The sequence below is a fragment of the Ranitomeya imitator genome, chromosome 2 (genome assembly GCF_032444005.1).
Source record: "Ranitomeya imitator isolate aRanImi1 chromosome 2, aRanImi1.pri, whole genome shotgun sequence".
Lineage (NCBI taxonomy): Eukaryota > Metazoa > Chordata > Amphibia > Anura > Dendrobatidae > Ranitomeya > Ranitomeya imitator.
Window position 1 is genome coordinate 602,953,562 of NC_091283.1, and position 15,260 is coordinate 602,968,821.

At 40.6% G+C, this 15,260-nt stretch overlaps 1 protein-coding gene across 3 annotated transcripts in view; it reads left to right on the forward strand.

Annotated features, from left to right (window-relative positions):
- Positions 1-6,927, forward strand: part of CACNA1G (calcium voltage-gated channel subunit alpha1 G) — a 501,367-nt gene extending 494,440 nt beyond the window's left edge. For all 3 annotated transcript variants that reach the window (XM_069752407.1, XM_069752406.1, XM_069752405.1), the window contains 3 exons: positions 851-1,025; positions 5,410-5,543; positions 5,896-6,927. In XM_069752407.1, coding sequence (XP_069608508.1) covers positions 851-1,025; positions 5,410-5,543; positions 5,896-6,660 — 1,074 coding nt within the window. In that variant the 3' untranslated portion in view covers positions 6,661-6,927. The remainder of the gene's footprint in view (positions 1-850; positions 1,026-5,409; positions 5,544-5,895) is intronic.
- Positions 6,928-15,260: the final 8,333 nt, after the last annotated feature.

Consider the following 15,260-nt stretch of genomic DNA (forward strand, 5'->3'; position numbering starts at 1 on the left):
TTCACATTTCTGTGTAATTTTGCCAACTGAGAAATACCGGTATGCAGAAAATCATGAAAACATGTCTGATTTTTGATTGGAGTCTCAGATCCGTTTCACCCATGCAAGTCTATGGGGCTGTGGAAAAATTGGACACTTCTCGTATGCTATCCTTGTTCTATCGATTTTCACAGACTTTTTGATATGAGAAGCCTGAAAAAACTTCATATTTATTTTTTTCAGTCAAGAAAAACTAATAACACTTTGGTAGTAAAAACTGACATCCTGTGTAAAATCTGATGGAACTCTGATAAAAACATTTAGGAAGCGCAAGAGAAAATCTCTGATGTCCGAATGAACTCTAACAGGAGAATTTATCAACACATACAGGGCCCGATTCATTAAAATTAGCGCTTTACACCTCCAGTCTTAATAAATTCGGTGCATCATACTCCAGAGAGATGTGTGCTTCTTTAATGAATTTGTCACATCTTTCCACTGCCATGCACGACAAGTAGAAATGTACAACAGCGAGGGTCTGGAATACATTTCTGATGTAATTTACACTACTTTACTGGCGTAAATAATGATGAATTTGGCCACTCCATGTCCCACCGCAGCTCTGCCAGCTTCGGTGATGCTGTCCAAGATTGGCGTAAAAACGCTTACGTTTTTGCACAACTTTGACTTTTGAGAAGTCCTACCAGCTGTTTAGAAAAGTACCTTGCACCAAATTTTGTTACTTTTTGACAACAGAAAAATAGCAGAGAGGGATGATAACTTGACCTTTTGATTCTTCATTTGTTTCATCTAGGTTTTTCTTTTGAGACATTGTATTTTAAAGTTAATTTATTTTCTGATTTCATTTTAGAGTGAATATTCTCCAGGACAGAAGTTATCGGCAGCTAAGGAAAGCAATTTATTAAGTGTGAAAAAGCCCCTGGTGTGCAGAACCCACTCACTGCCAAATGACAGCTATATGTTAAGGACAGAACACGTGTGCGCAGAGTGCCAAGCAAAAAGAAATCTCTCTTACCGGAAATCAGGTACTCTATAGGCAACGTACTGTGTAAAATAGAGAAAAACAGAAAACTGAGCCGGAGTATCACTTGGAAACATGCATGATGTAAAAGCATGGAAACAAACAAAACCAAAGAAAAGACAATATGTGCATATATCCTATAGAAAATAAGTAAAAAAAGCAAGTGCATTAAATAATTAACATAGGGTACTTAGTAAACACCATTTTTGATTAAAAAAAAAAAGCATAAAGCTGTTCCACCGTGACAAGGTGTACCCAAATGGGACAGTAACTACACTCTCTAATGTTAAAGCCTCCCTAGTGAGAATAATGGCAGAGAGTCACAGGGTCCCAACCGGACACCCAGCTTTGGAGGGACTATGTAAACTAGTTGTAATAAATCATAAGATATCAAAGGAGCTTATGAACTTAGTTACTTACTTGGCCAAAGTAACATAGCAGGGTGGTTAGGCCTTCTAGGGTACCTGTATGGGGCGAGAGCCAGGGTTGGATTACGGTATCTGATTTTATAGATAAATTGTAAGTAGTTCTTTCCCCAACACTTCTTACCATAGACCCTATTGCACCTCTTTATTCCCAAACAGTCAAAGGTATACACATTATATAGGAAGACCATGCTGAAATGTGGCCTTTCTAGGGAGGACCAAGTCCATGTTCATCTCATGCGTTTTGTTAAAAAGTGGTGAGATCCTGTGCAGGACTCCCCGCTCTAGAGTAGGAAATGATGCCTGTGGATTATAGGAAGGGAGTTGAAGGGGACACATTCCTTCTTCTCAGCGGCAAAATATGCACTATAACTGGACTCAATTTTTCCCGTCTTGTCACTTTAGGCTATAATTGATTTTCAGCTAATTTTGCACTACAAGATACTGTATCTATGTAACTAATGAATTACTTTCTCTTTTCATTATTCTATTCGATTTGAGCCCATTTTAATCCTAGCTAATCTGAAAAAAATGTAATTCAGTTAGTTTTTTTAAAAATTAGTAGTAGTACCAATCTATCGTCTAATTTGAGGGAAACAGAGTTTGTCCTGAGATGATTCCAACCTTAGTTACTTGGCATAACTGAATGCTTTATTCAAACTTTTAGCAGGCCCAAATATCCTGTTCTACCTCATGAAACAAATAAAGTTGTCAACCTTACTGACAGAAATTGGAAAATGCAAATGTACATATCACACCAGTCATGCCTAAGAAAGGTCTGTTGCTGCCCATCTTTGCATTGTGTAAACACTCCGATCTCTGTGTCCATATGATGAAGATGGTGGGGTCACTTGATTATAATATGTGATGACCTCCTGACTGTCCCCATCTTTTACACAGGCTCTGTACATGTCCCCCTCTTAAACATGTACAGGATATTTTTCTGGTGCTTGAGAAGGTTTCCAGTTATTTTCTGCAAATTTGAAATCTTAGCTGTGAAAAAAAAAAAATCACAATTAACAATTGTGATCTGACTCAAGCATTTAATGAATTAGGACTGGACTCTTGAATTCACCATAAATTCTATATTGCAATATGAATAAAGTGCCAAGGTTAGTAGGTATCTACTTGTAAAGACTTGATTAGAATTTCACACTTTCAAAAAAAGGTATAAGGCAAACAGATGCAAATTTATGTCAAGTATACTGATCAGAAATAACATTAAAACCACCCACCTAATAATGTGCTGCCAAAATGGCTGACTCATCACGGCTTGTTATTCTCCCCTGTGATGGTGTGCTTTTATCTGTCACCAAAATGATGTTATAATATGTGGTCTCAATAGATTAAACTTTTGCTGAAGCACATCCAACAGATATTCGATTGATCGGATATAATTTCAAGACCAAGTTAACTCGTTGAACTCTTGGCAATGTTCCTCAAACCATTTCTAAAGAATTTTTGCAATGTGGTAGGTTGTGTTATCCTACTGAAAGAGACCACTGCCATTTGGGCATACTGTTAACATGAAGGAATGTCTAAGTATCATCCACATGAATAGAGCATCATAGTGAGATCTCCATCCCCCAGATTAGGGACACACGTTCCCGTCATCTACTTATGTAAAGGTAAACAAACTGTTAAATCAGGCCATCTGCTTCTCTTGTTCAATGGTGTAGAATTGATGCTCACTTGCCTAATGTATTAAACAAAAAGACATGATATCACTCATGGCTTGTGACCATTCTCAAAGCCTACTCTACAGAAAAAAAGCTTGAAGATCATTGTGCACATGACTTGATATGCCCATTGTATGCACTTTTGGCAGTCGACACAGATTAACATAGTCACTCTGACTGGTCTGTAACTATGCCTCAGGCAGTGATGTGCTGGGTGTTCTGACACCTTTCTATTATAGCCAGCTTTATTGTTTTCACTAATATCTTATTCAGTTTTACTTTTTTTTTTAAATTGAACCAGGAGGGCTAGTCTTCACCTCCCATGTCCACCAGTGAGCTCTAGGCACACATGACCCTGTTGTAAGTCCTTCTGTTACCACTGGTAGTAGTTACCAACCACTGAATACTACATGCACCTCACAAGACCCAGCATTTTGGAGATGCTATGACAAGTTGTCTAGCCATCATAATTTGGCCCTTGTCAACATTACTCAGGTCATCTTTTTTGCCCATTTTCTTGCTTCCAACACATTTACTTCAAGAACTGACTGTTCACTTGCTGCCCAACATATAATGCAGTTATTGACAGGTGCCATTGTCACAACATATTAAATGATATTCACATTATGTTTAATGTTATGGCTGGTCTGTATGTCTGCTTGTTTTAACAGATTTGTTTGCTTTTTATTTTTTTATAATATGAAGATTTCTTTTATCCTTTTCTTAGTTTGGCAAAGGCAAACATATTCAATGGAAACATACGTTTGGATTTGTTTTCTACTATGCAAAACAATGTACCTTAACAGTTAAATGGTTTAACCGGAGTGTGTAAATATTTTAAGAACATAATTGCCTAGCCAAAAAAATGAATCTGCAGATATAATATGCAACAAATTACCATTATCTTGATGTAGACTAAGACCCCCATACACATTACACTAGCGTTGGCCAAAACAGCCGATACAGTCGAGTTCGGCTGACAATTTAATGTACGTGGAGGTCTCCCGACAGATGGGAGATAAAGATCCAACGTTTCCGATTTCAGACTGCCATATCCTGTATATGATATGTGCGCCAGATATATTTGAGGAAGGTATTTGTTGGCTTTATAGTTAGAGGTGTTTTAGAAACCAGATCCCATTGAAGATGATATACTGTATACCCTAATATATCAGAATGGATATACATATTAGTCCTCACAACCTAACTGACCTAGGTCACACTCCAAACATAGCTTTTCATAACAAGAACCAATGAAGGCACATGGAGTGTATAGATAAAATCAAAGAATATTATTATACACAAAATTATACATAAAAAATCACGTCATTAATATATAATGAATGCCTCAAGAAATGACCAAGGACCTCAGCAAAACAACACACAACCATTCACATAGAGTAGTTTGTAACACTAGATGATGTGGTCAAGCGGAATCTATGAAAAACGAAACTAGGAGTAGTCACAGCAAAAATTAATGCAAAATGCCAATCATCGAACCTGAATAATTCAACCTAGCAAAATCAATTTCCCATGTTACCACCTATAGACCTCAATCATTAAAGTGCCCATGTGCACAGTGCTAGCTTTATCAATATAAATAAGTAAAGTGCCAGTAATCACATAATACCTGAATGTTGTGTGAATGCTGCTGTGTCTCACCCCCTCACGTGTTTCGCCAAGTCTTCTTCCGGGGGCGTGTATTGGTGAGGAGGCTAAATGGCCTTTTAACATATCCATTGTCCAATCAGAAAGCCGATGCGATAACTCGGCAAATTAGTGCAGCTGTGCTCATAGAAGCCGAAATCGGAAACGTTGGATCCTTATCTCCAATCTGTCGGGAGACCTCCACGTACATTAAAATTCTTTGATTTTATATATACACTCCATGTGCCTTCATTGGTTCTTGTTATGAAAACCTATTATATCAGAAGCTGCAGAAAATTATCAGCTAACTAAAACATATGGGGGGCTTACCTTAAAAATACTTCAGAGGGTGTGAAGATTTTAATATTCATGACCCAACCACAGCAAAGGCCAACAATATTTAATTGGTGGGCGTTCAAGCCTCGGCTCCACCATCAAGTAGCTATTTAAAGGGGCTGCAGTACTACTTCTATTGCTTTAATCAACAAATGGTTGTAAGAACTTAATGTAAAAGCACTTTTATTCATATTGCCTGCTAAATAATTGACATATATATTCATGTTGTGGTTTTATTTATATCTCTTGAGATCGTTTATAGTAAATTTCAATTCTCTTTTTTACTTTGACATCCATGTAGGTTCTAGCACCCATGTTGACAGCAGCTGCCTTCTACAAGAAGCTGTGCTGAATGATGTGAAATCGGAATTAGTGATCCCAAAAATCACTGCCCCCCTACGATCACCAGCTACACATAGAATGCTTCGAAGACAGGTACGTATAGCATATGCCTGTGCTAGGAATGTCTATAACAGCTTTTACTAAATTGTTTTTTGTTAAAGATTTTTTTTTAAAGAAAGCCACCGTGATGATCAGCTTATCACAGTGGATGTGGCTCTTGTAAGCTGATGAGAAGTGTTAATATTGTTGGGCCACTACTGGAAAAATATAGTATTGCAGGAGTCAATTGAAATACATGTAATACAAAGCTTCGTCAAATTCTTTCTAGAGCCTTTCTACCCATAAAAATTAATATTTGATTATTTTTTATTAGTTGACATTTTATTATTTATCCTGTAATGTATAATATAATTTGATGTACTTGTCATTATTTTTGATATTACAGAAAGCGGTCCAGAATGATTCATTTGAAATGTTTTCGGATAACAAGGAAAGTGACCAAGATGAAGCAGCAGAAAATCTTGTAATCTTACCAGTTTGCCAACTGACTACAAATGTGCCAACCATCCTAAAGCCTATGGAACCTGAAAGGAATTTATGTGAGATGGAAAAACAAACTGTTTACACACAACATTGCCATGATACTGTTCACTGTCCAGGTGCTTCCCAGACAAATAGAAACACTTTCATCGAGTCAACAGGAGATCAAGAACGGACACATTTATTGAATACATCTCAATGTAAAAAACATTTCAATCTAAAAACTTGTGAGACACTAAGATTCTACTCCGCTGCTTACTCATTAAGCCAGAAAGTAAAACTGGAAAACAGTAACAATGTAGTTTTAAGAGACATGAAGAAGTTCTACAGCATGGATGCTCACGGTGCCCTTAAAAAAACAACTTCATGGCTTGAAGACTCCAGAAGACATTCTATTGAAGTGTGTTCAATGGAAAACACTATATCTCACTACCCAGCTTCACGTTCTTGTGGCTTCATTAGCCATATACTCAATGAAAGAGAAGACTTCCAAACAGTACATAATAAAAGTGGACATATCCCTTACTGCCCAGACTGCGTGCCCTCGGGTGTGACACATGGACATCCATGCTTAGAGGCAGAAGCTTTAAGAAGACAATCGTACTCATTAGATTCAAAGGACCTCCCTAAAATTGTTGATCCCTTAGTTCCAGAGATGTCAATATCTTAATTTCTAATAATAATTTTTCTATCAATTCAATTGAAAAGAAAAAAGCGCCTATTTTTGATTCAGTGTGAACATTTGTTACAAAATGATGAGCTGCTCAGTGGCTAAAAATGGAAAAACTTGAAGGTCGGCAGCTCTGGGGAAATACTTGAACACCTGTTCTATTTGGACAAAAAGCAATACAGTTTCAAAAAGGATTTTCACATTTCTCTAGCTAGTAAACTCATTATGTTATTTTTATTAAATAAACTCTATAGAGTGTCAGCTATACTCAAAGTGTCATATGGTCTTTAAGTTAAAGATGTATATCATATTCAGTATAGCACACATAGGATACCTTTCAGATTGAGGGTATAGGGATTGGTATTGCTATAGATCCTGTGAGAAAAACCTCTACATAATGGAATAGGGGCAGAACATATTTACCATGGGAAAAAAGGGCTAGAAAGAGATAGAAAAGTGTCAAATAGTATACATAGTATACCAAGAAGCAAAAAATATGCTAATATTGTATTTAGAAAAAATTACATTAATTCCATTACAAAGCTCAGTATTGCTCAAAATGTCGTGAAAGTCTAAAATTAAAGAAACACTCCTATTTACTTATTTTTCCCCCTAAACCTATGTATATAGTGTAAGGTCAATATGTTAATATACTCACCATTCACCTCTTCTCCGGTATCCAGTGTCGTTCTGCTCCTCTTCTGAGTCACGTGACGGCAATTCTGACTGTCCACATCACACTACGCTCTATGTGTGACCTGGAAGTCTCTCTTACAATGTAAGTCTATGGAGCCTTGTTCGGGTTCTCCATAGGCTTATATTGTAAAAGCCGCTATAGAGCATAGTACATAGAACAATTACCCAGGTATAGGGGAAAGAAGGTCATGGGAATGCTTCTTTAAGGAAATCTCCCAATAGTCTAGATTGTCTATCTGCACATTTCTGTTTCTCCATGGTAACAGACTACAAACAAACCCTAACCAAATGTAAATCAGCAAGAAGTTGTGGACTAAAGGCCCCTTCACATTAAGCGACGCTGCAGTGATACCGACAACGATCCGGATCGCTGCAGCGTCGCTGTTTGGTCGCTGGAGAGCTGTCACACAGACAGCTCTCCAGCGACCAACGATCCCGAAGTCCCCGGGTAACCAGGGTAAACATCGGGTAACTAAGCACAGGGCCGCGCTTAGTAACCCGTTGTTTACCCTGGTTACCAGCGTAAAAGTAAAAAAAACAAACAGTACATACTTTCCTACCGCTGTCTGTCCCCGGCGCTCAGCTTCTCTGCACTCCTCCTGCACTGGCTGTGAGCACAGCGGCCGGAAAGCAGAGCGGTGATGTCACCGCTCTGCTTTCCGGCTGACCGACGCTCACAGCCAGTACAGGAGGAGTGCAGAGCACAGCGCCGGGGACAAACAGCGGTAGGTAAGTATGTAGTTTTTTTTTTTTTACTTTTACGCTGGTAACCAGGGTAAACATTGGGTTACTAAGGGCGGCCCTGCACTTAGTTATCCGATGTTTACCCTGGTTACCAGTGAAGACATCGCTGGATCGGTGTCACACACGCCGATCCAGCGATGTCCACGGGAGATCCAGCGACGAAATAAAGTTCTGGACTTTGTTCAGCGACCAACGATCTCCCAGCAGGGGCCTGATCGTTGGTCGCTGTCACACAGAACGATTTCCTTAACGATATCGTTGCTACATCACAAAAAGCAACGATATCGTTAATGATATCGTTATGTGTGAAGGTACCTTAATGTAATAGAATGTGACTGCAGATTACACAGGGTTTGTTTATAGTCTGCCCTTATGGGGACGCGCAAGTCTGAATAGAGAAAATTGTAGATTTTAAATAAAGATTATCTGCAACTTGCCTAATTTTTAATTTTAGATGGAATACATCAATAAAAACTATTGGTTGATAAGGTGGACATTACCTTGTTGATTGGACAATGTTTAAGGTTGGGTGTACACTTTCGTGGTGCCATAGCAATAATGTTTAAGTGTAAGTGAATCATCAGATCCACATCGGCATGAATATTTTAAACCATCAGGAAAAATACATCAAATCAGACCACTGTCATTGCTGTAGCATTAGCCTAGGCTGGCTGTACACATTAGATAGCTCTTCACCTACAGTTCTCTCCTGAACTTTCTGTATCCAAACGCTTGGCCCGGCAGAAGATACAGTAGGAAGAGTAGAGCAAACTACTGCTAGACTCCGCTAGTGGTGGCTTATCTCACTGAAATCATATGGATCTTACAGTTGAAATCCAACTGTCCAACCAATATTTCCCTGCAGTTGGGGGGAGACTCGGGAGGCCATTCTACACATTAGATGGGGTTCAGACAATATACATGTAATGTGTCTGGCTAGCTTTAGGACTTATTCTCATGGCCAAATATTTTATCCACTTATAGATTGTTGTGGCCCCATATTATATCGCCATATGCATCCAGTTTTATACAAAAGGACCATATAGACAGGGTAGTGCCCCAAAGCCCATAGGCACGTGGTGGCCATCAGCCTTCCTTGTTACTTAAAGCTACAGTGGGGCAAAAAAGTATTTAGTCAGTCAGCAATAGTGCAAGTTCCACCACTTAAAAAGATGAGAGGCGTCTGTAATTAACATCATAGGTAGACCTCAACTATGGGAGACAAACTGAGAAAAAAAAATCCAGAAAATCACATTGTCTGTTTTTTTAACAATTTATTTGCATATTATGGTGGAAAATAAGTATTTGGTCAGAAACAAACAATCAAGATTTCTGTCTCTCACAGACCTGTAACTTCTTCTTTAAGAGTCTCCTCTTTCCTCCACTCATTACCTGTAGTAATGGCACCTGTTTAAACTTGTTATCAGTATAAAAAGACACCTGTGCACACCCTCAAACAGTCTGACTCCAAACTCCACTATGGTGAAGACCAAAGAGCTGTCAAAGGACACCAGAAGCAAAATTGTAGCCCTGCACCAGGCTGGGAAGACTGAATCTGCAATAGCCAACCAGCTTGGAGTGAAGAAATCAACAGTGGGAGCAATAATTAGAAAATGGAAGACATACAAGACCACTGATAATCTCCCTCGATCTGGGGCTCCACGCAAAATCCCACCCCGTGGGGTCAGAATGATCACAAGAACGGTGAGCAAAAATCCCAGAACCACGCGGGGGGACCTAGTGAATGAACTGCAGAGAGCTGGGACCAATGTAACAAGGCCTACCATAAGTAACACACTACACCACCATGGACTCAGATCCTGCAGTGCCAGACGTGTCCCACTGCTTAAGCCAGTACATGTCCGGGCCCGTCTGAAGTTTGCTAGAGAGCATTTGGATGATCCAGAGGAGTTTTGGGAGAATGTCCTATGGTCTGATGAAACCAAACTGGAACTGTTTGGTAGAAACACAACTTGTCGTGTTTGGAGGAAAAAGAATACTGAGTTGCATCCATCAAACACCATACCTACTGTAAAGCATGGTGGTGGAAACATCATGTTTTGGGGCTGTTTCTCTGCAAAGGGGCCAGGACGACTGATCCGGGTACATGAAAGAATGAATGGGGCCATGTATCGTGAGATTTTGAGTGCAAACCTCCTTCCATCAGCAAGGGCATTAAAGATGAAACGTGGCTGGGTCTTTCAACATGACAATGATCCAAAGCACACCGCCAGGGCAACGAAGGAGTGGCTTCGTAAGAAGCATTTCAAGGTCCTGGAGTGGCCTAGCCAGTCTCCAGATCTCAACCCTATAGAAAACCTTTGGAGGGAGTTGAAAATCCGTGTTGCCAAGCGAAAAGCCAAAAACATCACTGCTCTAGAGGAGATCTGCATGGAGGAATGGGCCAACATACCAACAACAGTGTGTGGCAACCTTGTGAAGACTTACAGAAAACATTTGCCCTCTGTCATTGCCAACAAAGGATATATTACAAAGTATTGAGATGAAATTTTGTTTCTGACCAAATACTTATTTTCCACCATAATATGCAAATAAAATGTTAAAAAAACAGACAATGTGATTTTCTGGATTTTTTTTTCTCAGTTTGTCTCCCATAGTTGAGGTCTACCTATGATGTAAATTACAGACGCCTCTCATCTTTTTAAGTGGTGGAACTTGCACTATTGCTGACTGACTAAATACTTTTTTGCCCCACTGTATGTAGGTGCAGGGCCTCCAACAAATTGCATAAATATGACAAGTACTATTTAAATGCAAATTTATCCAAAAAAATTGGGTCTTTTAGCAGTGCTCCTCTTAGAGAATACGGTGCCTAAGCATGTATATTTTATTGTATAGACTGATAAGGACCCCATGTTCATAGACATAAAATTGGACCTATATATTTAGAGATACAGTTCTAAATTCTTTTGAACAAGAAGTGTAATATAAATACTAATAGCAAAAACAACATAAAGTCCACAGAATTCTAATAATTAAGGATAGAAGTTATTGAAACAATACATTTCGAATGGTCTTCATTTAATGCATTACATCTGGAATTATACTGGAAGTCTCGTAGTGTAGTTGAAAAAAAAAATAATTTGTCTGTCAAGCTCGGTATGGAAAATATGAAGGTTGGGTTGTGTAGGAAGATGAAAAAAAAAATTATAAAAAAGTAAAATATTTCCTGAACCAAAAATGGCTATACAACTGGGCCAACATTCCATGAAGTATTGGTATATACGGTATTTACATATTTTTGCATTTATTGTCATAGCAGTAAAGGAGTTGTCTGACACCACATACTCCAACCTGAATAATCTATACTGTGAAGCATTTTTGTTATTTCCATCTATTAAAACGTATGTACCAGTGCTCCTATACAGTACACTTTCGGCTGTTATTTTTTTGTTTACTTCCAATTATGTTGTAAACTCCCACCATGCCTAGTACAGAACGTTATCACTGATGAGTGCTCTTCTATGACACCGTGAGCATGCTTTTCAGACACATGCTCCATTCACTTACCACTAATACTAATCTTCAATGTGCATGCAATGATAGCAGAGTGAAGATTAGAAGTCAGCACTAAGCACAGATCTCCATACAAAGCCTTTATAAATAATATATTTCCTTGTGGAAATTTACATTTATATCTCAGTTGGAATACATGGGACAGACCAGACCAAATGGTGCCCATATACTTCAGAGAGCTGTCAGCCAACAGCTGCAATCTCTCTCCTGACTCCCCTATACATATGACCAATGGGCTCGCCTGAGCGTATATGTGTTCTGTATTGTGAAATCATGGTAAGACCTCAACAAATATTTTAGGACAGACAACTTATCTACCTGGAGAATAAAAGGATAGGGCATTTGAATTCAAACTTCCTGATTCTTCACTCTCCTGATATCATCTGCAAGAAGTGGAAGCCCCTCCTCCAAAATAGAGGGTTAGTCATTCCCACCTGTAATGTTGTGTGTATGGGGGCCTTCAGCCTAAAGCAGGACCACTTCAGATTTTTGAACATACCCAAAGTGTTGGGCAGGATAAATCTACTGCAAATGAGCAATCCATGTGCTCCAAAGACAGGCTCAAGGACTCATGGGAAGTTGTGTTCAAAAAGAGCAAGGCTAATAGACATGTTCCAGATAAATTAGAAGACAGAGATTATTTTCATGTTCCTGACCAGGCCAAATTTTACATTTCAGACAAGTGTCACTTTATCTATAATATAACGCTGGGAGCGTCACTCTGTCCGAAGCCTTTATAGACTGCGCAAGCGCAAGCGCAGTCTGGACCCCACAGAGTGACGCTCCCAGGAGATCGCGGTATGCGTAAACACTGAACGCACACTGCGATTTCCACCGGAGAGGCAGTGACCGTGGACGCGCCAGGAGGGTGAGTATTATATTCACCTGTCCCCCGCTCCAGCGCTGCGTGCGGCTCCGTGTCCCGGTCCTCTGCTGTGACGTTCACAGTTCAGAGGGCGCGATGACGCGCTTAATGCGCGCCGGCGCCGCCCTCTGACTGAACAGTCACAGCTAGAGGAGCCGAAACATGGAGCGGACGCAGCGCTGGAACGGGGGACAGGTGAATATAGCAAGTGCTGGGGGGCCTGAGCTAGCGGCGATACCGGTACCTGACCCCCACAGCGCGTCGGTGTCCCCGCCTGCTCAGGCCCTCCAGCACTCGGCGCCCAGCGACGATAGGTGAGTATGGTATTTTTTTTTTATATATCGCAGCATACGGGGGCATATACAATGGAGCATCTTATGGGGCCATAAACCATAATGGAGCAGTGTATGGGGGCATACACTATGGAGCATCTTATGGGGGCCATCAATCATAATGGAGCAGTGTACGGGGGCATACACTATGGAGCATCTTATGGGGGCCATAAACCATAATGGAGCAGTGTACGGGGGCATACACTATGGAGCATCTTATGGGGCCATCAACCATAATGGAGCAGTGTACGGGGGCATACACTATGGAGCATCTTATGGGGGCCATAAACCTTTATGGAGCACTGTACGGGGCATACACTATGGAGCATCTTATGGGGGCCATCAACCATAATGGAGCAGTGTACGGGGCATATACTATGGAGCATCTTATGGGGGCCATAAACTATAATGGAGCAGCGTACGGGGGCATACACTATGGAGCATCTTATGGTGGCCATAAACCATAATGGAGCAGTGTACGGGGGCATACACTATGGAACATCTTATGGAGGCCATAAACCATAATGGAGCAGTGTACGGGGGCATACACTATGGAGCATCTTATGGGGGCCATCAACCATAATGGAGCAGCATATGGGGCATACACTATGGAGCATCTTATGGGGGCCATAAACCATAATGGAGCAGTGTACGGGGGCATACACTATGGAGCATCTTATGGGGCCATCAACCATAATGGAGCAGTTTACGGGGGCATACACTATGGGGCATCTTATGGGGGCCATAAACCTTTATGGAGCACTGTATGGGGCATACACTATGGAGCATCTTATGGGGGCCATCAACCATAATGGAGCAGTGTACGGGGGCATATACTATGGAGCATCTTATGGGGGCCATAAACTATAATGGAGCAGTGTACGGGGGCATATCCCATGGAGCATCTTATGGGGGCCATCAACCGTAATGGAGCAGTGTACGGGGGCATACACTATGGAGCATCTTATGGGGCCATAAACCATAATGGAGCAGTGTACGGGGGCATACACTATGGAGCATCTTATGGGGGCCATAAACCATAATGGAGCAGTGTACGTGGGTATACACTATGGAGCATCTTATGGGGCCATCAACCATAATGGAGCAGTGTACGGGGGCATATACTATGGAGCATCTTATGGGGGCCATCAAACATAATGGAGCAGTGTACGGGGGCATACACTATGGAGCATCTTATGGGGCCATAAACCATAATGGAGCAGTGTACAGGGGCATACACTATGGAGCATCTTATGGGGCCATCAACCATAATGGAGCAGTGTACGGGGGCATACACTATGGAGCATCTTATGGGGGCCATAAACCTTTATGGAGCACTGTACGGGGCATACACTATGGAGCATCTTATGGGGGCCATCAACCATAATGGAGCAGTGTATGGGGGCATACACTATGGAGCATCTTATGGGGGCCATAAACCTTTATGGAGCAGTGTACGGGGCATATACTATGGAGCATCTTATGGGGGCCATAAACTTTTATGGAGCAGTTTACGGGGCATATGGATGGGAGAAGCAAATTAAAGAATGGTGGCGCAGGATGGGAGCAGCACATGACAGAACGGGGGCGCAGGATGGGAGCAGCACATGACAGAATAGGGCAGCACATGACAGAACGGGGGTGCAGGATGGGTGCAACACATGACAGGATGGGGGGCGCAGGATGGGTGCAGCACATGGCAGGATTGGGACGCAGGATGGGAGCAGCACATACCAGGATGGAGACCATATACCAATATAAATGCTCGCCACCCGGGCGTAGAACGGGTTCAATAGCTAGTGTAATAATAACCCTGGAATGCTTCAACGAATCCCAGTGATTCTGAGATTGTTTTTTGGGACACATTGTACTTTAAATTAGTGGTAAATTTATGTTAAAATTGTATGCATTTATTTGTGAAAATATCGGCATTTTGGTGAAAACGTTGAAAATTTTGCAATTTTCACTTTCAGTTTTTATATCTTAAAACCAGTTGGTAATGCTATAACGCAAAAAAATCAGCCAAGGATTAGCAGAGTATCTAGAGATATTCAGACAATTGTCATATATACAATAATATTATATGCTAACTAAATTGCATGGGAGGGAGTAGTATTATAATAAAGACAGGAGGCAGAGATTTCTTCCAGGCACCGCAGCCCCGGAAAAAACGAAGAAAAAAACATAACAAAGTCCAAAATGCAGTTTAAATTACAATATTTATTAGAATATATATAATATAGTGTAACGGTGGGAAAAAAATACCAAAAAAAGCACAACGCCAGGGACATATAAATGGCAGCACTAAAAATAAATTAAATATATGACCACAGTGTAAAGACAACATATATGTGCATACCTTTGTCTATAAGCCATAAAATATATAGCAAGCAGATTTACCAAATGAATATTATAAAGTGCATGTG